A 23,037-nucleotide genomic window follows, 5' to 3' on the forward strand; every position below is an offset into this window, starting at 1 on the left:
AAGGGGAGAAATATTTACATATTTGATTAAAAAAAAATTTTTCTTGATATGGTCAGTTTTATGTATATCACCTGCTGATATTCACTTTCATAACTTTTATTGTCATTATAACCATAATCAGTTTATAATATATGGCGGGTGTGACCAGTCGACAGGGGGATGCTTCAACTCCTCCTAGGCACCTGATCCCACCTCTGGTATATTCAGGGGTCCGTGTTTGCCCAACTCTCCATTTTGTATTGCTTATAGGAGTTACGAGATTGATCACTTCGTTATCTTCACCTTTCATACATATATACCCCGTAACCACTTTTAAGCTTTTAGAATACTGAAAGTACCTCCATCACAGAAGAGTTGATATTGATTTTCAAAGTAATCAGATTTCTGAGCAATTACATTTGTTATACCCTTGTTAATAACTCCCTATATAATTGCATACAAAAAAAGTCCAGCAAATCCACTGTCCATGCTGCCAAATTCAGAGAACTCGGTCCAGTTCAACATGCTGCCCAATCCAGGGAAATCATAGTCCGGTTCAACATCCTGCTCAATTCAGGGAAATCATAGTCCAGTTCAACATCCTGCCCAATCCAGGGAAACATGGTCCAGTTCAACATCCTGCCCAATCCAGGGAAATCATAGTCCAGAACAACATCCTGCCCAATCCAGGGAAATCATAGTCCAGTTCAACATCCTGCCCAATCCAGGGAAACATGGTCCAGTTCAACATGCTGCCCAATCCAGGGAAATCATAGTCCAGAACAACATCCTGCCCAATCCAGGGAAATCATAGTCCAGTTCAACATGCTGCCCAATCCAGGGAAACATGGTCCAGTTCAACATCCTGCCCAATCCAGGGAAATCATAGTCCAGAACAACATCCTGCCCAATCCAGGGAAATCATAGTCCAGTTCAACATCCTGCCCAATCCAGGGAAACATGGTCCAGTTCAACATGCTGCCCAATCCAGGGAAATCATAGTCCAGAACAACATCCTGCCCAATCCAGGGAAATCATAGTCCAGTTCAACATCCTGCCAAATCCAGGGAAATCATAGTCCAGTTCAACATGCTGCCCAATCCAGGGAAACATGGTCCAGTTCAACATGGAGTTTACCAATGGACCTTTTGACATTGCAGTATTTTGCTTAACTCATAATCATCTCTGACAAGTTTGTTCATCCAAAACCCAGCTGGTTAATTTCCATTAATATTCCGAGACCTAGCCATTAATTATTCTATCCCATCTAATGTACTGTTTATGTCTCAGTCAAAAATGGCATCTCATACAAGTAGGTTTGTTGATTATAAGGATTGTGAAGTTACAACATTCATTAACTGGGTTGAGGGCAATATGTTTTGTTGGACACTCTAACCAAAATGTTGCCTATGGGCTCGGGCAACGTTTTGGTCCAAAGGTCCAACAAAGCACATGTTGCCCTTGATCTCATCAATAAATGTGTATGCTTACGTATTTTCCTGTGTTGCTTTACTGCTAACTAAACCTCTAAATTATACTTGTGTTAATTGCAAATGGATAACTCCTGTTAAGAGAGAATTTTTATAAACATTTTATTTGGCTTCATTTTGTATATTGAAAGAAATTGAAGTCATAGAAAACGTAGTTTGTCTGCCTTTGGGATATATCGCAATATTAATACACTTTTGAAGGAACAGAGCTGCCTTTGAAAAAAGCCCACATCTAATAGCTTTTGGTCACAACATGAATTCACTCATTTTCTTTCTCTCTGAATTCTCTGCAGGGATTCATTAATGAAGCATTTGATCAGATATTCATTGCTGTTTCTTAAAAAGTAAGTAAATTCCTCATCTGGAAAGACAAAGCACATTAATAAAATATTTTTAGAATATTTTTAAAAATTTTAATGCATCTCTGCATTCCAATAAAAGGAATATACAATATAATTACCGTTAAGTAATATTTGAATGGGGACGATCTCCAGTAGCGTGTCTTGTTTTGATCTTTCGACAACCTTCTCCATGTGGGATAAAATAGAAGATGTGTCTTCTTTGTAGCGCGCACACACTAGAGCCTGATTTAGCGATGAAGAAGGGGAGGGAACCAGTAGCACCTAAATTTTCAAATTGGGTAATTTTGTAAATGAAATGAGTGTACACTTCCCTTTTTCATGCACATGGTAACATTGTTGCAATCTATACATTGGTAAATTTAATTCAGTAACTGCAGTGCCAGCTAATGGCCTCGAATGACTAACCTTTTGAAAACAGACTGATAGAAGAAAGACAACTCCAGCTGTCCATCTCAGGAGGCAGGCAGGAAATATCCAAACAGATGAACTTCCTGCTTTAATATTCTGGAAAAAATAATCCCCTAATCTACTTTATTATGCACAAATGTACTTATATTTAGCTCAACTGCATCGTGAGACTTAACAAAAAACAACCAATTTTATTGTGCATGGGTCATTCTTGTGTACATTTTCTGCTAGGATTTTTACAAACCCCTACATTCCAACCTAACCATTGGATATGGGATATTTTATATGTATGAAAATTAAATATAACAAAATCACATAGAAAGGCATTATGTTGACTGAGGCTGTCAATTCTACATACAGGAGCATGACATATTGCACAAAATTTTTATATATTTTGAAACTACATTGTTGGTACTCGATTTTCAGGATATGTGAATAATTTGTATTAATGCCAAGCATGTGTGTGTCGATACATCTACAAAGACCTTGTAGAGCTGATTCCTTTACATGTGTAATAGAGGGGAAAATGGCTGGACTGGGAATCAAACCCAGGACCCTTGCATTATTAATCGGGTGCTCTAACCCCTGAGCTATTCAGGGCGATATCAATAGTCCTAACAACTGTGGGTGTACTTTCTACACGGTCATTTTGGCCCTGTGTTATAGTTATGTGCACATTGAAAAATTATTTCATTCTAGCCCTGTCAAATTTTGCTAATTTAAAGAAATTAATGGATCCATGTTCAACCATCTCTGATAAGAGTGAAAAACATGTACCAGTATTGCAGGTCAAATTGGGATTATTTTCAAAAAAATTACTTACCTGAAGCAGAAAAATAACTTCTTCCAGTAAGAAAATTTGAGACCCCAATTCATTTGGTGAGCAAACCCCCATCACATGGCAGACATTTTCATCATGTCCAACGTCTAAGGAATGCACACTAATACACTAAAAAGAGAATTTAAAAAAAATTACCAAAAAAAAAAAAATAAATGAAAAACTCAAGCTCAAAAACTCTAGTCCAGTTTCATATTGTCTAATAAACAATATGCACTCATTGAAGTACATTATTATTAATTGCTGATCAGTTGATACATTACTGCTTACCTTATTCAAAAAGACCACATCCTGGATTTACTGCTTACCTTGTTCACAAAGACCACATCCTGGATGTTCTGTAGAGTAATATGCACCTGAACTTTCTTACTTATAGTGTCATTTACTGCTTACCTTGTTCACAAAGACCACATCCTGGATGTTCTGTAGAGTAACATGCTTCTGAACTGTGTCGCTGATAGCAAGTGTCAGTGGAACGTGAATCTCTGAATACAATACAGACAAAGCTTCTACAACCAGGTCCATGATCTCCACATCAGATCTGTGATATCTCTGAAAAGTGTTTAATTTCAATCATTTGTACATGTATATCCTTTTTCTCTGGTACATCCAAGAAAGGGGTAGTGTTAAGTAGGTGTAATTTACATGTGCAAAGTTCCTTTTTAAATATCTAACTTTCATATTGATACATTATTCTATCTATGTACCAATCTAATTAAAATCAGATAATAGCTTCTGCTTGCATACTCGTTACACTTACATCCAACAACATTGCATTCTGATAATAACCCAAGATAAAGAATAATCATTGTATACTGATTTAGCCAATCACAAAACTGTTAACTTCGAAAGTTGAGACTTTAAAGACTGTATTTACGTTTGGTTGCACATGTATACATATGGGACTTTTAAAATAAAATGTTACAGACTGTAATACAAATTAAACTCGACACATTTAAGCACCATTCTGCATGGCGTTGGTGCAGGGAAATTGTCGTTTACATGTTTAGTGTGTTTCATGTTAGCTTATGCAGAAGCATATGTGTCATCTCATGTGGTAGCCATTAAAGGTTATTTTTTGCTAATCAACTACATGTATATGTGTAGCATATAATAACAGATCAACATGAAATGTTTGATGGGAAATCCCCGTCTTCATTATCGCACTGTCACTCTAATGTCTGCCACAATGGGATGTTATTAGATCCCCGTGTAGTGAACTTTGTAAGCCAATAAAAGGATCTACAGTCTACTCCACTTATATTGAAGTCACTTATATTGAACTATCTGTTATATTAAAGTAAAAGTAAATCCCCAGTTAACATTGTCTATATAGTTTAACAATGGTTATATTGAACTTTGGATACAATGAACAATTCAGGTAGGTCCCCTGATTTCAATATATCCGGTGTAGACTACACACAGAGTAGACTGTAATTAGATTGATTACAGCATAAAAACCTTGAACATAGAAAACTTTAAAAGTATCTTGTATAGTACCTGCAAAAGATTGATTTGTTGCACGAGCTTTCCAGCACAAAAGCAGGAACTTTGTACTTCCATGACAGGCCTTCCATGTGATAAAGTCCAGCTTTCTATCTCTGTAACAGGTTCCAGCCCTGACTAGTACAGGAATAGGTAGGAAAAAGAATGTTTTATTCTTCTACATAACCTTTTTCTAAGAATCAAAGAATATCAGTTTGATAAATTCATTCTTGATAGATTATGTTGATCTCAAGGATGTTCCATTAGAATCTACTTGGAAGAGGATATTTATGTCAGACAAGCATTTTCATTTTTCTTATGATGTCATAAAGGCAAGATTGTAGAGGAGGTACATATGTTTTAATCTAATTTTGGTACATGTATTAGATTTTTTCTTTGATCTAATAAGAGGCCCATGGGCCATATCGCTTACCTTCATTCAGCTTTTGTGATTTTTAAAAGATTTTTTTATCAGTCTTTATTCCAATGAAAAATTTTGACCCCATATTGCAGCCCCAACAACCTAACCCCAAAGGATCACAACATAACTGTAAATGAATTCACATAACGCAGCGATGCCTCAACACCAATATGACTAACATGATCTTGCAGTTCTGGAAAAGAACAAGGTCACAAGGTCATATATTATGGTACAATATGAAGACTGTGCCTTAAGAATCTACATACTGTACATACATGTAATATGAAAGCTCTTTCTTAAATAGTTCAAGAGATATTGAATAGGTAAGATTTCTATCAAGAGTAGGTCAAAACTGAAGTATATCAAGGTCTTTCCATAAGAAACTTGTAAACAAAATATAAAAACTTTACCTCAAATAGCTCAGGAGATATTGATTAGGTCAGGTTTTAAAAGAATGTAGGTCAAAGTCACAAGATCAAATATGATTGTATCACAAGGTCTCGTCATAAAACAAGAGGCCCATGGACCACATCGCTCACCTGAGTCACCTTGGCCCATATTTAAAGATTTTCCCTATAAATTCACATATAAAACTTTGATCCCTATATTGTGCCCCCAACCTACATCCGGGGGAACATGATACTAACAAACTTGAATCTGCACTATGTCAGGAAGCTTTCATGTAAATCTCAGCTCTTCTGGCCCAGTGGTTCTTGAGAAGAAGATTTTTAAAGATTTTCCCTATTTATTCCCATGTGAAACTTTGATCACCTAAGTTTGGTTGGAATTGGCCCAATGGTTCTGGAGAAGTCGAAAATGTGAAAAGTTTACAGACAGACGACGGACAACAGGCAATCAGAAAAGCTCACTTGAGCTTTCAGCTAAGGTGAGCTAAAAACTAAAACTACAAACAAAATATAAAACCTCCACCTACAATAGTTCTGAAGATATTTAAAGGGACTGATTCACGATTTCCCCCAAAATTTTGTTTTTCACTTTTGATGATCAGAATCTACTGTCTATTGTGTTTAAAAGATTTCACACAAAAATTAAGGTTATACACAGAAGCTCATATTAGAGAGTTCATTTTTTGTTTTGTAAACAATGATTGCGGTATGTTTTTGTTTACGAAATTTTCAAAAGAAATGGTTATTGATCTAAGTTTATTATATCTTTCACATTTCAAGCTTTCTTCAGGTAAATTGTGTCATCTAAAAGTTAAAATTTGTGACTATGCAAAATTTAGATGCTTTATATTACAAAATTAACATTTCCCTGGTGTGTTTGTATACATGAAAAGACTCGAGTCTTTGTTTACATAACACAGATTTAAGACTAAAATATTGCTTTTATTTTTGCATTCGGATGGTCAAAATGTTGGCTGTCAACATTAAATGAGGTATATTCTTAATGTTTCACATAAAAAATAAAAAATATTTTGTTAAAAAATCGTGAACTAGTCCCTTTAAGAGATTACATTTTCTTTAAAGTAGGTCAAATTTCAAGGTCAAAGTTCATTGTATGAAATAAAAGGTCTTGCCATAAGAAATCTATACACAAAATATGAAAGATCAACCCTGAATAGTTTATGAGATATTGAATAGGTCAGATATTCAATAACTTCATTTGAACAAACTTGAATCCCCTTCAGCCAAAGATGCTTTTTGCCAAGTTTGTTTGAAATTGGCCCCTTGGTTCTGGAGAAGAAGTCGAAAATGTGAAAAGTTTACAGACAGACGGACAACGGGTGATCAGAATAGTTCATTTGAGCTTTCAGCTCAGGTGAGCTAAAAAAAAAAATGTTGTGTCCCCCTCCCTTAAGTTAATTGAAATGGAACAGCCCTTGCTCATTCATAGCTTACCTGAAAACAAAACGCCTTTGGTTTTTCTACTTTGTATGGATCAATCAATTTTATTTGTTCCTGTAGAGATGCTCCCACTAACTTCTGTCTGTCATTGAAAGTTCCTTTCCTGTACTTTTCTACTACCACAGCAGGAAATAATTTGTCTTGAGACCAACCCTTACCAGTTTTCTTTTTCTGAAAGTAAGATTAACATGTACTTAAAATTAAGTGTGCTGAACACCTTTTGCTGCAAAGAGAAGTAATGAAAGGAAGATTACTCTTCTCAAATCTATCTGTGCAATGACCTACAAAACCAAGAAAATTGTTTACTTGTAAGTTTAGTCAGTATATCAATATTTGTAGGACAGGGTTCCATCCCCCTTATGGGCAGGATTTTGTACAATACTGATACACTGAAAAAATTGGAAAGAAATGTGACCATGTTTTATACTTCATAAGAAGATATTTTATACAGCTCACCCAATTTTTTTTTTGTGTGCTAGTGGTAGTGGTAGACATGTAATACATATATACAAGGATACTGCAAATGCCACAGGGGCTGGATATGCGTCTAGTACAGGGGGAGTCGAAGACTCTGCTTCTGCCGCTGGCTAACCTACTTGTAGGTGAAAGGAAAGCCGAGTGCGTCAGTCTTTCTTGCCAGTACAAAGCCTCTACCAGTCCAAGACTTTTACAGTGCCTCCAAGCGGCAGCACACGGTACACTAGGGTCTAGCATCCTAGGCTAAATTGTAAAGGATCTCGGAGTAGCAAGGACCCTAGAGGTGCAGTGTGTAGGCCCACCGGCGTGTGGATATACCCTAGCACTCACCAACCTTGCCCCAGCTATGGGTAAAATAGCCCAACTGCCTTGTGGGTGGCTTGGGAAAGTCAAAGGCTATGGAAGTAAATCCAGACAGAAAATCCGGGTAGATAGAGCTCGAAAGTAGTGGGAACTGCAATCGTCTATGGGAAGGACAACCCTTAAAGTAAACCCGGTCCAACAGTGCGGAGGTTTGGCGTGGTGTTAACTGCTCCACCCTGTAAAAACGTTCTTGTTACGGAAACTGAAAACCAGAACCAAAACCAAACTCAACATCAGGACAATAATGGTGATCTCCCATCTGGAAACCAGACTGGACAAATGAATGCTCACAGCACGACTAGACCATCATTATTGCATCCAAAGCAATCTTGTTACATTGGGGCATGGAACGTGCGGACAATGTACGAGACGGGCAAAGCTGCACAGATAGAAAGAGAGATGAATAAATATAACATTCAAATTCTGGGAGTTAGTGAAAGCAGATGGACAGGAAACAGAATAATAACAACTAACTCTCGTAATACCATCATATACTCAGGAAGAGATGATAACAACCACAGAGAAGGGGTAGCCATCATCATGACACCAACAGCAAAGAAAAGCATGATAGAATGGGAACCAATTAATGAACGGTTAATGACAGCAAGATTTAATGGTAATTACGTCAAAACATCAATTATAGTCTGCTATGTTCCAACAAATGATGCAGAGGAAGAACAGAAAGACACCTTCTACCAACAACTACAGAAGGCAATAGATAAAGTACCAACACATGACGTACTCCTGATAATCGGAGACCTGAATGCCAAAGTTGGAAGTTCAAATGAAGGACGTGAGAAATCAATGGGAAAACATGGATGTGGGACTATAAACGACAATGGTGAAAGATTGGTTGACATCTGTGAGTTGAACAACTGTGTGATAGGTGGCACTATATTCCCACACAAAGAAATACATAAGAAAACATGGATATTTCCAAATGGTAGGGACAGTAACCAAATTGACCACATCATAATAAACGGAAAATGGAGGCACTCGTTAGAAAATGCCATCGTTCGACGGGGTGCAGATGTAGGCAGTGACCATCACTTATTGTTAGCAAAAATCAGAATCCACCTGAGAAAAACCGTGAAAAGATCAGAGACAACAAGAATAAAGTACCATACAACAAGACTGAGAGATCCAGGTATACAGAAAAAGTTCTCTTTGACACTGAGAAATAGATTTCAGGCACTTGGAGATACAGGAGAGGGTTTGGAAAACAACTGGAATGCGTTTCGAGACAGTATCATACAGACCAGTGCAGATGTGCTTGGCACTAAGACAAGATCAGACAAAGACTGGATACAACTGGATACATGGAAGCTGATTGACAAGAGAAGACTTCTTAAACAGAAAAAGCAGAATGCAAGATCAGAACGAGTAACAGCTAAATACAGTAAAGAATACTCTGAATGCAATAAAGAGACCAAAAGAAAGTTAAGGAAAGATAAAAGGGAATATTTTGAAGCAAAAGCAAGCGAGGCAGAAGAGGCAGCAAAAAAAGGTCAACAAGGAGAAATTTTCAAAATCACAAGAGAATTGTCTGGGAAATATAACAGCGGAAGCTCCATCATAAAAGATAAAAATGGAAATAAGATAACCTTAGATGAAAAACAACTAGAGAGATGGGCAGAACACTTTAGCGAGGTTCTCAATAGACCAATGCCCTCAGCCTTCCCAGACATAGACGAAGCTATTGGTGATACATTAGAAATATTCGAAACATTCGAAACATTCGAAGCAAATCTTGAACCACCAACCAAAGATGAAATATTAAAAGCAATAAAAAGTCTGAAGAACAACAAGGCATCAGGTATCGACAACATCAGCGCAGAAATGCTAAAAGCAGATCCGAAACCAATAGCTGATAAACTTTACGAACTTTTTAATAAGATATGGGCCAACGAAGTACTACCTGCGGACTGGTTAAGGGGTCTTATTGTAAAGCTTCCAAAGAAAGGGGATAAAACGGAATGTACAAACTGGCGTGGTGTTACCCTGTTGTCTGTGCCAAGCAAAATATTCTGCAAAATCATCTATATGAGACTCAGTGATGCCATAAATGATATCATCAGGAAAGAACAGGCTGGATTTCGACCAGGTGTAGGCTGTATCGACCATATATTTACATTAAGAAATATCATAGAACAGTGTATTGAGTGGAACAGCAAAGTACACATAAATTTCATTGACTTTGAAAAGGCTTTTGACAGCATACACAGAGAGAGCCTTTGGAAGATACTCAAAACGTATGGATGCCCAGAAAAATTCATTAACATCATCAAAAGTTTTTACAACAACTTTTCATGCAGTGTCATACATAACAACACACTGACAAACTGGTTTAACATAACAAGTGGAGTATGCCAGGGATGCATTATGTCACCTATGCTTTTCTTAATTGCAATCGATTGGGTTATGAGAAGAACTGTTGGGAACAAACGCAGAGGAATTAGATGGACACTGACATCTATGCTAGAAGACATAGATTTTGCTGACGACATCGCATTAATATCATCTACTGCTAACCATCTTCAAAAGAAAACAAACGAATTGAATATAAATGCTAACAAGATCGGCCTTAAAATAAACAAGAAGAAAACAAAGACCATGCAGTTTGTTCCTGCACCACCACAAATAAAATTAGAAAATGAGAACTTGGAAGAAGTAAATGAGTTTACATACCTTGGAAGCACAATTAGCAAAAACAACGCAACAGAAAAAGACATCACCAGCAGATTACAGAAGGCAAAAGCTTCCTTTCACCAACTTAATAAAATATGGAGGACTAGTAACATCAGCGAAAAGACAAAGATCAGACTATACCAGAGCAATGTCCTATCAGTCTTGCTGTATGGTGCAGAATGTTGGAGACTAACGCAAAAAGATAATAAAAGGCTGTCCGGATTCCACACAAAATGTCTAAGGAAAATATGCAAGATCTACTGGCCCAGGAAAATATCAAACAAAGATCTATATAAAAGAACAGGGCAGAAAGATCTAATCACAATGATTAAACAAAGACAGTTTAGATGGATTGGCCATGTCATCAGAAAAGGAAACGAATCCATCACAAAAACAGCACTTAAATGGACTCCAGCAGAAGGAAAGAGAAGCAGAGGAAGACCTAGAGAGACATGGAGAAGGACTATAGAAAGTGATATAAAGAAGATGGGAAAAACCTGGAAGGAAGTAGAAAAGATGGCTATGGATAGAAACAAATGGAGGGATCTGGTATCAGCCTTATGTGCCACCGGGCACGAAGAGGATAGGTAGGTACCCAATTTTTACTTATCTCCCTTTGAAAAAGAGCAGCTCCCTCATTGAACAAACATTAACCTTTTATACCTAAGGACACTATGCAAAGTTTGGTTGAATGAGGCAAAGCAGTTCTGGAGAAGTAAAAATGTTAAAAGTTTGTGATGACAACAAAGAACAAAATGAACCTTTGACTCAGGTGAGCTAAAAACAACAGATTCCTGCTCCAGCTCTCTGAGTGTCTACCACTAAGTTCAAGTGATGTGAATTGTCAACATGAATTAGATACCTTTTTGTATGGCAGCATCTTCCTCTGTCCTGGGATAGATTGAAGATTGTACGTGTTTAAGAAAAAATCAGCACAGGCATCTTTAACACTTTCCATCCACTGAATGTAATGTTCAGACACACAAGGATAGTGGTTCAAGTTACAGTCAATTGTCTCCATCTGTAGATCTGTGAACTGTGTACAAATCCTGATGTGTTCAGACATGAACTCGGGAGGGAGACAGTTCTCAGGGAATCTGAAGTCAGGCCTCCCATCCTCTGTAAAAATAAACACTTGAAGAATAATGAGCGACTGCATTTGATGGGATGACCTCTAAGGTCAAGGAATAATGAGTGACTGCATTTGGTGGGATGACCTCTAAGGTCAAGGAATAATGTTTGACTTCCTAAATTTCCAAACAAAATTTCTCCATAGACAATACTGAGATTATTTTCTGTTATTAAATTATGCTGATGCTCAATTTATATCGTGAAATAACTGATTGTGGCATTCTTTGGTTTTGATAACATTAGTGGACTTTGGCATAGTGTTATGTTCAACAGGGCTGTTTGTTTATTTTGTCAGCATAGGTTATGTCCTGTGTGTATATATCTTACCTGTTATGATGACTGTCACTGCGTATGCTATTATTTAGATATATTACATTGGCAATACAGTTGTACTCTTTTTAAAAAATAAAGGCCATTTTTTAAACAAGAGGCCCAGGGGCCTTATAGGTCACCTGAGTATCATGTAACAACCTTCCAATGTTTGAATTAGGTTTGTGTTTAAATATAAGAATTTTACTTTTGGATGGAAGAAACATTGAATAGCTATGTGGTCAGCCCTGCCTTTGCACCAGAACCCCTGACCTAGGGGCCATAAATTTCAGTTTTGAAAGAAGCATCCTTGATCATCATTATCATACTATTAGTTTGTCTACTTAATACCCAGCAGCAGAGGAGAAGATTTTCAAAGAAATAAAATGCATTTTCACTATATGATCAATAGGGCCCCACCCTAATACCAGAACCCCTGACCCAGGGGCCATAAATTTCACAATTTTGAAAGAGGCATCCTTGCTCATCATAATCATGCTATTGGTTTGTCTACTTAATACCCAAGGACAGAGAAGAAGATTTTCAATGAATTAATGCACTTTCATTATATGACTTATAGAGCCCCACCCTAGCACCAGAACCCCTGATCCAGGGGCCATGAATTTCACAATTTTTAACAAGAGGTACTGTGAGCAATGCTCACTAAGAATACCCCCCGCTTACCCCAATCTCCCAAAGGGTGTTGGTAATAGGTATAAACTACATCTTTTCTGAGTGTTGCTACTTCGATGTCCAGTGCGCATGACCTTTGACCTTTTGACCCCAAAGTCGATAGGGAACATCTTCATCCCATGGGTAGTCCATATGTATGATATGGTGACTGTAGGTGGAAAGGATAACGCTTTAGAGCCCGGAAACCATATTGCTACTTCAATGTCCAGTGCATTTGACCTTTTGACCCCAAAATCGATAGGGATCATCTTCATCCCATTAGTAGTCCATATATATGATATGGTGACTGTAGGTGGAAAGGATAACGCTTTAGAGCCCGGAAACCATATTGCTACTTCAATGTCCAGTGCGCTTGACCTTTGACCTTTTGATCCCAAAATCGATAGGGATCATCTTCATCCCATTAGTAGTCCATATATATGATATGGTGACTGTAGGTGGAAAGGATAACGCTTTAGAGCCCGGAAACCATATTACTACTTCAATGTCCAGTGCGCTTGACCTTTGACCTTTTGACCCTAAAATCGATAGGGAACATCTTCATCCTATGGGTAGTCCATATGTATGATATGGTGACTGTAGGTGGAAAGGATAACACTTTAGAGCCCGGAAACCATATTGCTACTTCGATGTCCAGTGTGCTTGACCTTTGACCTTTTGACCCCAAAATCGATAGGGAACATCTTCATCCCATGGGTAGTCCATATATATGATATGGTGACGGTAGGTGGAAAGGATAATGCTTTAGAGCCCAGAAACCATTGCATCTACAGACGGACGGACGGACGGACAACTCGATTCCAGTATACCCCCCCACAACTTGTTGCGGGGGGTATAAAGAGGCATCCTTGCTCATCATTACCATGCTATTAGTTTGTCTACTTAATACCCAGAGACAGGGAAGATTTTCAAAGAATTTCTACATCTTCACTATATGACCAATAGAGCCCCACCCTAACACAAGAACCCCTGCCCCAGGGGCCATGAATTTCACAATTTTGGTAGAGGGCTCAATGCTCATTATAATTATGCCCACAGTTTGGCTTCTTGATGTCCAGGAGTAAAGAAGAAGATTTTTTAAAATTACACTCATTTTGATGGTTTTTGCCCCACCCCTCAGGCCCCAGGGGGGCAGGGACCACGAATTTCACAATTTTTGTTCCCCTTCACCCACAGATGCTATATGCCAAAATTGGTTGAAATTGGTTCAGGGGTTTCAGAGAAGAAGCTGAAAATGTTCAAATGTTAACGCACGACGCACGACGAACAACGACGGACAAAAACAGATAGCAATAGGTCACCTGAATGAATTCAGGTGACCTAAAAATATATATGTATACATGAGGGCATGAACTGAGACTCTAACACACTTCATGATAAGTATATATATGTATACATGAACTGAGACACTAACACACTTCATGATAAGTATATATATGTATACATGAACTGAGACACTAACACACTTCATGATAAGTATATATATGTATACATGAACTGAGACATTAACACACTTCATGATAAGTATATATATGTATACATGAACTGAGACACTAACACACTTCATGATAAGTATATATATGTATACATGAACTGAGATACTAACACACTTCATGATAAGTATATATATGTATACATGAACTGAGACATTAACACACTTCATGATAAGTATATATATGTATACATGAACTGAGATACTAACACACTTCATGATAAGTATATATATGTATACATGAACTGAGATACTAACACACTTCATGATAAGTATATATATATGTATACATGAACTGAGATACTAACACACTTCATGATAAGTATATATATGTATACATGAACTGAGACATTAACACACTTCATGATAAGTATATATATGTATACATGAACTGAGACATTAACACACTTCATGATAAGTATATATATGTATACATGAACTGAGACATTAACACACTTCATGATAAGTATATATATGTATACATGAACTGAGACATTAACACACTTCATGATAAGTATATATATGTATACATGAACTGAGACATTAACACACTTCATGATAAGTATATATATGTATACATGAACTGAGATACTAACACACTTCATGATAAGTATATATATGTATACATGAACTGAGACTCTAACACACTTCATGATAAGTATATATATGTATACATGAACTGAGATACTAACACACTTCATGATAAGTATATATATGTATACATGAACTGAGACTCTAACACACTTCATGATAAGTATATATATGTATACATGAACTGAGACTCTAGCACACTTCATGATAAGTATATATGTGTATACATGAACTGAGACACTAACACACTTCATGATAAGTATATATGTGTATACATGAACTGAGACATTAACACACTTCATGATAAGTATATATATGTATACATGAACTGAGACTCTAACACACTTCATGATAAGTATATATATGTATACATGAACTGAGATACTAACACACTTCATGATAAGTATATATATGTATACATGAACTGAGACATTAACATGCTTCATGATAAGTATATATATGTATACATGAACTGAGACATTAACATGCTTCATGATAAGTATATATATGTATACATGAACTGAGATACTAACACACTTCATGATAAGTATATATATGTATACATGAACTGAGATACTAACACACTTCATGATAAGTATATATATGTATACAAGAACTGAGATATTAACACACTTCATGATAAGTATATATATGTATACATGAACTGAGACATTAACATGCTTCATGATAAGTATATATATGTATACATGAACTGAGACTCTAACACACTTCATGATAAGTATATATATGTATACATGAACTGAGACATTAACATGCTTCATGATAAGTATATATATGTATACATGAACTGAGACTCTAACACACTTCATGATAAGTATATATATGTATACATGAACTGAGATACTAACACACTTCATGATAAGTATATATATGTATACATGAACTGAGACATTAACACACTTCATGATAAGTATATATATGTATACATGAACTGAGATAATAACACACTTCATGATAAGTATATATATGTATACATGAACTGAGACTCTAACACACTTCATGATAAGTATATATATGTATACATGAGGGCATGAACTGAGACACTAACATGCTTCATGATAAGTATATACAGTGGAGCCTCGGTAATCCGGACGCCATTAATCCGGACGCTTCACCTTCCGGACGATTTTTCTAGGGAACAGAATTTTTATACATTATTTTGCATCATTAATCCGGAAATTCGCGTTCCGGATCCGGACGGTCACTTTTTACTACAAAACGTTATAATGCATTGAAAATTGTACCGTTAATCCGGACGGTAATTTTATTTAGGGAAAGTCTGTGTCGGACAATTTTAGCAAGGCGTAAATTATAAAGAAAACAAGCCAAACTGTCTAATTGAAGCGATTACCTGTACCCTGTCAACACCTCCCTCCAATTAGGTGGTGTGTGATGATAAGTCCGTTAGATAGCACGTGCCGATCGAGACATTGTATTGCCAATTTTCGCACATAAGATCTTTATTGCGTGTAGTGTTGAATTTTGTAAATAAATCTGTAGCATATTATTTTATAGTCTTGATCAATACCCTAATAGTATTAATAAATTAAACATCATGCCGTAATGATATTTTTTTAACTGCTACACATATCAGTTGTACTGATTCGTAAATTGATATCGGCTTATTCAAATCTAAAGAGTGTAGATTATATTTCTAGATTCTGGATTTTATACTGGTGATTGGCGTGAAATATACATGTATGTTCATGCACATGTATATGTAGTAAGTTTCTAATGTTTAGAATACCACGCATGTAGAATGTACCTGTGTACGATTGATTCTTGTTACGATGTTGTAGAGCTTTATTGGTTTCGAATTTTTAAACTCTGGGTAGAAGTGAGAAAATTACCATTTTAAGGAAAATGACAATTAAATTCTGTATGTACCTGTAATGTTAGTTTCACCCGAGTTTTGTTTCGTTATTATCGCATCATGAAAATAATAGGTGCACGTGACTAGATCAAAGCAGTAGTAGGTCTTGATACTACGAGCTTAAATGATTTTGTTCTCCCGATATTGTCTTGGATAATTATAGAATAAGAAATATAAACTCTGGCAGATTGAATTTTGGTTAAAGAATGTTGTCAACTGACATGATAATCACGAAATTCTTATATCAACTTTGGACGATGAAGATTGTTTTAACAGACCGTCGAACCCGTGAATCGTGACAGATGGAAATTACCGACCTCTTTAAGAAGTAAAAGTGTGATGAAATGTTTGAAGTGTGAATGATTATGTTAGTTACTAATGATTTATTTACTTATAGTTACATAAAGTGCTTCATTATTTGTTTTAGTGCATACGGTACACAGTTTTGTATATCTATTTGTTGGGATCATATGTATGTACAATGTAGGCACAGGCAAATACACTGAACACTTACAATTTTAGTGCTTTGAAATACATGTAAATGTTAATATTATCATAATTTATTTACTAATGCAAATGGTTAAATCCAATGATAGAATGTGTTTAATTCACTATGCATCAATAAAGTAGGCATATATTGGTTACTTATGGAAAGCTAGAAAATATGCGATTCAATTATCCGGACGCTTCATTTATCCGGACGATTTTGCTGGGAACCAAAGTGTCCGGATTAACGATGCTCCACTGTATATGCTGGCGCAAAGCATTGCTGTTCATACCCCCACATATTTTTAAAATTGAAATTTATTTTTTATGTTTACATTTTACATAATGTACTTTCATTTCTGTTGGAATATTCCCAGCCATTAAAATAATTGTACTATATCTATCAAGATTCATACGGACATCGTTCACATTCATGAAGAAATGGCTATCATTTCACTTGGTAAAGAGATGGAAGGTAATAAAAACATTGGGAATGTAGATATTTAACATACAAGCTTGAACTTCCACATTTAGATTTCTGATATGTGTACATACACTGTATATCAGATTGACATTAAAACAATGATACTCACCAAAAAATGGTTTGCAGAATTGTCTAAATTCATTCATTCTTTCTCCAAGTCCATGAAAGTTTAAACATATTACATACACTTCAGAATTTCCACTTTTGCTCGTTGCAGGTTTGAAAACATTTACCTACAAAACAGAAAAATATTCATGACTTAATAAAAAATATTTTGTTTTGTTTTGTGAGAGTGTAATGTCTAAATGGGATTGTACCATAATGTTCACCTACATTATACAGTCAAATCTCCAACTCTATGGGGTCAAGAAAAAAGTTTCCGATATCCGAGGGTTTGAGATGAAAAGATTAAAATACATAAAGAAAATGTAGCTTGGACTTCCAACTCACTTCGACATAACCATGGTATACGAGATATCAGTGTTTGAGATAGCAAAGTTCAACTGTAGAGTTAATTTTGTTCAAAACTCTATCTGACTTGTGCTAATGCCATAAGGAATTTTTTTATCTGAAAAAATGTGGTTGTCTCCAACAATAATAGGACATCACAATTTTCATATGATTTTAGTGATATTACTGAAATCAGTTTAATAATAGATTTCAAGAAGGGGAAAAAAAACCAGGAGCTGTTCATAGTATATAATATAACCTTACATGTAATTTTCTTGTAGTTATAAAAAGAAATACCTCTTCAAATAAGCAGCACAGTATATACATCAAACTGACAGTCTCGCTGTCAAACATAGTGAACTTTTTCAAAACCAAGTTGCCTCCAGGGGAGAGAATAAGTATCCCTGCCAGGGCCTCACAGTAATGGAGAAGGGACACGATCTGCTCCTGTTCTCCTGGGTCATCCTGGCAGTCAATGGAACCATCACCTGTAACCTGGATCAGACAACAGCTTCAAAAGATTATCATCTTCCACTGGTTTTAAACAGACATCTGTTAATCATCGAAGACATAGCCTCATGACAATATTAAATGCTATTATGACTTTGACCTAGTGACTTCAAAATCCACATTTGTCATATTTCAACATAACAAACCTTTGAACCAAATACTGTACACTAACTTTGAAACCACTATTTGTGAATCACAGACTCAGAAAATTGTTTGTGACGGGTATTATTCATATCTTCTACATGAGCATCTTCACAGGCCAAGTGTCCGAATCACCATGAAAATGAATGAAATGGACACTTGCCTTACAAAGACTGCATGAGCAATATGTTTTTGTGCCAACAAATATTTGGAATAAAGGGGTATTTATGAATCCTGCTGATATTCTCACAAATGATGAAAAGATGGTGAAAAGTGTTGATGGACAGATGGACAAAGTGATTACTGTCGGGCTTCTCATTAATATGTGGCTCAAATCATACCTAAGAACCTTCAATAATTCTACAATTCAAATGTGTCTATACAATTATGTACATGAGTGCAAAAATAATATCCCACATGAAGAATCAATCAGTCCGAAAAGGTGATAAATGCATTTGTCACAATGAATCCAGAACATACCAGCTGAATGTTTCCCATTGTAGATGCGACAGTAAGGAGGCCCTCGTAGTTACTGATGTCCATGAGATTTCCTGTGTTGTCCTCCCCAAAGTACCAGTAATCCACGCTCCCCTTGATGAAGCGGTCATCATCAATCATCTTACCCAGGGGGTTTCCCTCATAGTAGGGATTCAAGGTGCTTCCTAACCATGTCCATGTTCCTTGATATTCTAGAATTCATTTTCATAATAAGTCAATGTGCTAACCTACTGAGCTGCTTAATTGAATCTAAAAGAAATATACAAATATTGCTGATATTTATATTTTCATTTATGTTTTAAAAGGAAGTCAGCCATTATGACAATGTAGAGTACCTCCTCTATGCGTTTTTTCTCAATATGAAATAATTTTATCAGAGATATGAACATTAAGAGTGCTGAACTGCGTGTAGATCGCAGGTTCGAGTCCAGCAGGGGTTTTAAATTTTTTTTAAAAACCGTTTTCCACTAAAACTGCATTTGTTGACTAAATAAAGTGAATTTGAAAGTTTTAATTTCAAAATATTATTTTACATATCCTCCTATTCCTCCACTTTTCATCTAGTAATAGTATATCAAATTTCTCTGGTGTAGCATTCGATCCTCCTTAAATTCAATCATTTGACATTGATAGAGTGACATCACATAAAAGTGATCTTCAATTGCAATCCAAAGTATTTCCCAAAACCCTATACTAAAAACCACTCACATAACTTTATACTGGCCCCAGGCTTCTATATTTTTCCATATTCTTGAGGACTCTACATTGCACATTGAAAATACAGAAAAATTCTTAGCAGTTTGAGTGACCTGACCCAGAATGTTTTATAATGATTGTTTTTGAAGTGCCTTGTGGGTATATGTGTTAGTAGACAACCAGAAATCTATGATGACAGAGAATTTTAACTTGTTAGAGTGGGTCCAAATCCCAATGGAATGTTTTGAATTTTCAGAATTGCTAACCAGCATAGGTACCCTATCTAATTTGGTTGTATCATTCCATCATTAGTAAAGTGATATGATAGACATATGAGTTTACTGCCAAAAAAAACCCAAACAAACCACCATACTTTTAGTTACTTAGTGTATCAAGCCTCAATCCATCATAAATCTTACCATTCTCAATAATAAAACATAAATTAAATACAGCATATCTTAAAAGTCTTTACATTTTATCAACATATGATTCTGAAGTTCTATTTCACTAATAGTCAGTATTGTTTTCGCTTTGTTGACAGTTAGTGTGAACACTCTGGACCATACCACTGAAACAGGAAGAAAGAAAATGCAACGAACCAGGCCGGGATTCAAACCCGGGCCTCCTGAATCTCTAGTCAGGTGCTCTACCAACTGAGCTATCTGGCCAACGGCGATCGAACCTGGCTGACCGCTACATTCCTCCCTCCATAAATGTCTTCACACCTGAAGACATCAACCCAGGATCTTAATCCCCTGGCAGGAATTTTCACCTGTAAGTTCCTGGGGCTGGTCACAGCACCAAATATAACAGGAAGGGAGAAAATGCAACGGACCAGGCTGGGATTCGAACCCAGGCTCCCTGAATCTCTAGTCAGGTGCTCTACCAACTGAGCTATCTGGCCAACTGTGTTAACAATATAAGCCTATATACTCTGTTAACTAATTTAACATTTAATACTTACCATTAGTAACAAGATAATGATTCAGACTGATTAACTTTCAATACTTACCATTAGTAACAAGATAGTGATTCAGACTGATTAACTTTCAATACTTACCATTAGTAACAAGATAATGATTCAGACTGATTAACTTTCAATACTTACCATTAGTAACAAGATAGTGATTCAGACTGATTAACTTTCAATACTTACCATTAGTAACAAGATAGTGATTCAGACTGATTAACTTTCAATACTTACCATTAGTAACAAGATAGTGATTCAGACTGATTAACTTTCAATACTTACCATTAGTAACAAGATTGATTGATTGAATATTGTTTAACGTCCCTCTTGAGAATATTTCACTCATATGGAGACGTCACCACTGCCAGTGAAGCCAAGGGCTGCAAAATTTTGGCCTATGCTCGGCACTTATGGCCTGTGATCAGGGAAGGATCTTTATTGTGCCACACCTGCTTTGACACGGGGCCTCGGTTTTTGCGGTCTCATCCGAAGGACCTCCCCATTTAGTCGCCTTCTACGACAAGAAAGAGGTACTGAGAACCTATTCTAACCCGGATCCCCACGGGATTCATTAGTAACAAGATAGTGATTCAGACTGATTAACTTTCAATACTTACCATTAGTAACAAGATAATGATTCAGACTGATTAACTTTCAATATACTTACCATTAGTAACAAGATAGTGGTTCAGACTGATTAACTTTCAATACTCAGTATTAGTAACAAGATAGTGATTCAGACTGATTAACTTTCAATACTTACCATTAGTAACAAGATAATGATTCAGACTGATTAACTTTCAATACTTACCATTAGTAACAAGATAATGATTCAGACTGATTAACTTTCAATATACTTACCATTAGTAACAAGATAATGATTCAAACTTGTCACAAAAGCCCCAGGTGCTTCACAGAGATGAACCGTGTTTAACGTCTCAAGCTCATAATTAATCAGGGGATACACAGACAAAATTTCATAAAATTTGCACCACGCTTGTGTACAAAGTTCTGGGTGAATCACTTGTTTCACAGTAGATATAACATTGCCTGCAATGTTCATGAATTTTGTGTGTTCATGCCATGAATAAATTTCCTTATCACTCAACTTGTCTTTCACACTGTTCAGTTTTTCCTTCATTCTCTGAAGAAGTGGATGTGCCCACTGTTTGCATCCTTTGTGTATTAGTGATGGCAACTGCCAGTTGTCAGACTTTTCATATTTAAACTTTTTATCAAACAAGACTTTTATTTTTTGTTTGGAACTTGGATCCAACTGATTTTCTGTTCCAGACAGTTTTCTTTTTCTCACAAAATCCATTTCATATCATCAGCAAGTGCCCTCTGTTCAAAATACTATACTTCAGTATGAACTAATGTGATATAATCAAATAAATCGTATCATAACCTAGACCTTAGGATAGAACCGTACGTATGTATAACGATTTAAGCTGAAATGTTCACCATTCAGTATTCATTGCAATTGTTGAATTGGTCTGTTTTCAATTACACATTCAAGTTAATTCAGTGATCCCCCTTATATAAGTATTGAACTTTGAGATTGTGATACCCTGAGAGGCTGATACCCTCGATGCTGATCCATAGACATAGTAAATCGAAACAACAACTTGAACAAGCCATCTACTTTCGTTTATGCCGGAAGTTGTAATGCAACCGTACAATAAATAGTCTAGAATCGTAACTATTCATTGATTTTGGGAGGGAAATGTTTGTTTTGCAATCGTGTTTTTCGGTTCAGCAGGTCAGTAGGTCGGTATGGAAAAATTACCATTTCATAATTAAACTTTCTCTTAGAAATAACTTGTTTAGATATCTAAATATTTCATAATTAATATAAGTTTATTTCAATTTTAGGCCCAGAGGGCATTTATAAAAACAATTTATAAAGAAAGAAATTTTAGAAAAGATTAGAATATTAACTACAGACTACATGTAGACGTAGCTTATGGGAAAATAAGTACATTATATATGCTTTGCAACTCGGGTGTATACAAAAGTAATGCCAACATATGAATGAATATGAATATATAAACTATCTAGAAGGATTTCTGCAGTTTTATAACATCACCCCTTTTCCTGAAAGTTATATCCACAGGGACTCGCCACGAATCAACCCTAGTCTTTTTTATATATATTTACACATGTATATAGAATTGATGGTGTCAAATTTAACTAAGACAACAATTTCGTGACACGTCAGACAATTCGACTTGACGATAAGTTTCATTTATATAAGATCATTATAACGACCATAGAATTTACGAAATGCTGACTTCAAATGAGACTATTAAA

The 23,037-nt window shown here is 36.0% G+C and overlaps 1 protein-coding gene across 3 annotated transcripts; it reads right to left on the reverse strand.

Annotated features, from left to right (window-relative positions):
* Nucleotides 1-1,557: 1,557 nt before the first annotated feature.
* On the reverse strand, nucleotides 1,558-22,396 carry LOC125680968 (cap-specific mRNA (nucleoside-2'-O-)-methyltransferase 2-like). 3 transcript variants are annotated; one of them, XM_048920827.2, is made up of 12 exons: nucleotides 21,586-22,396; nucleotides 19,041-19,249; nucleotides 18,207-18,404; nucleotides 17,569-17,692; nucleotides 11,242-11,498; nucleotides 6,846-7,022; nucleotides 4,578-4,700; nucleotides 3,471-3,629; nucleotides 3,063-3,188; nucleotides 2,237-2,335; nucleotides 1,930-2,092; nucleotides 1,558-1,830 (listed from the first exon to the last, which is right to left on the reverse strand). In XM_048920827.2, exons 1-12 carry the CDS (start codon nucleotides 22,043-22,045, stop codon nucleotides 1,733-1,735), a joined length of 2,193 nt encoding a protein of 730 aa, XP_048776784.2. In that variant the 5' UTR covers nucleotides 22,046-22,396; the 3' UTR covers nucleotides 1,558-1,732. The 3 variants fall into 3 exon arrangements, with proteins under 3 accessions (XP_048776784.2, XP_048776788.1, XP_048776785.1); XM_048920831.2 differs by having other exon boundaries at nucleotides 22,279-22,377; XM_048920828.2 differs by having other exon boundaries at nucleotides 21,007-22,368.
* Between the last annotated feature and the right edge of the window lie 641 nt (nucleotides 22,397-23,037).

This window comes from Ostrea edulis, chromosome 2 (genome assembly GCF_947568905.1).
Source record: "Ostrea edulis chromosome 2, xbOstEdul1.1, whole genome shotgun sequence".
Lineage (NCBI taxonomy): Eukaryota > Metazoa > Mollusca > Bivalvia > Ostreida > Ostreidae > Ostrea > Ostrea edulis.

What these genes read in the sequence shown, in the direction of transcription:
- LOC125680968 (XM_048920827.2), bottom strand. Translation starts at nt 22,045, where the DNA reads ATGGATTTTGTGAGAAAAAGAAAACTGTCTGGAACAGAAAATCAGTTG. An exon ending in ATTCTGCAAACCATTTTTTG is followed by an intron (nt 11,499 to 17,568) that starts GTGAGTATCATT and finishes TTATTTTTACAG; the next exon opens with AGGATGGGAGGCCTGACTTC. An exon ending in TATCAGTCTGTTTTCAAAAG is followed by an intron (nt 2,093 to 2,236) that starts GTTAGTCATTCG and finishes TTGAAAATTTAG; the next exon opens with GTGCTACTGGTTCCCTCCCC.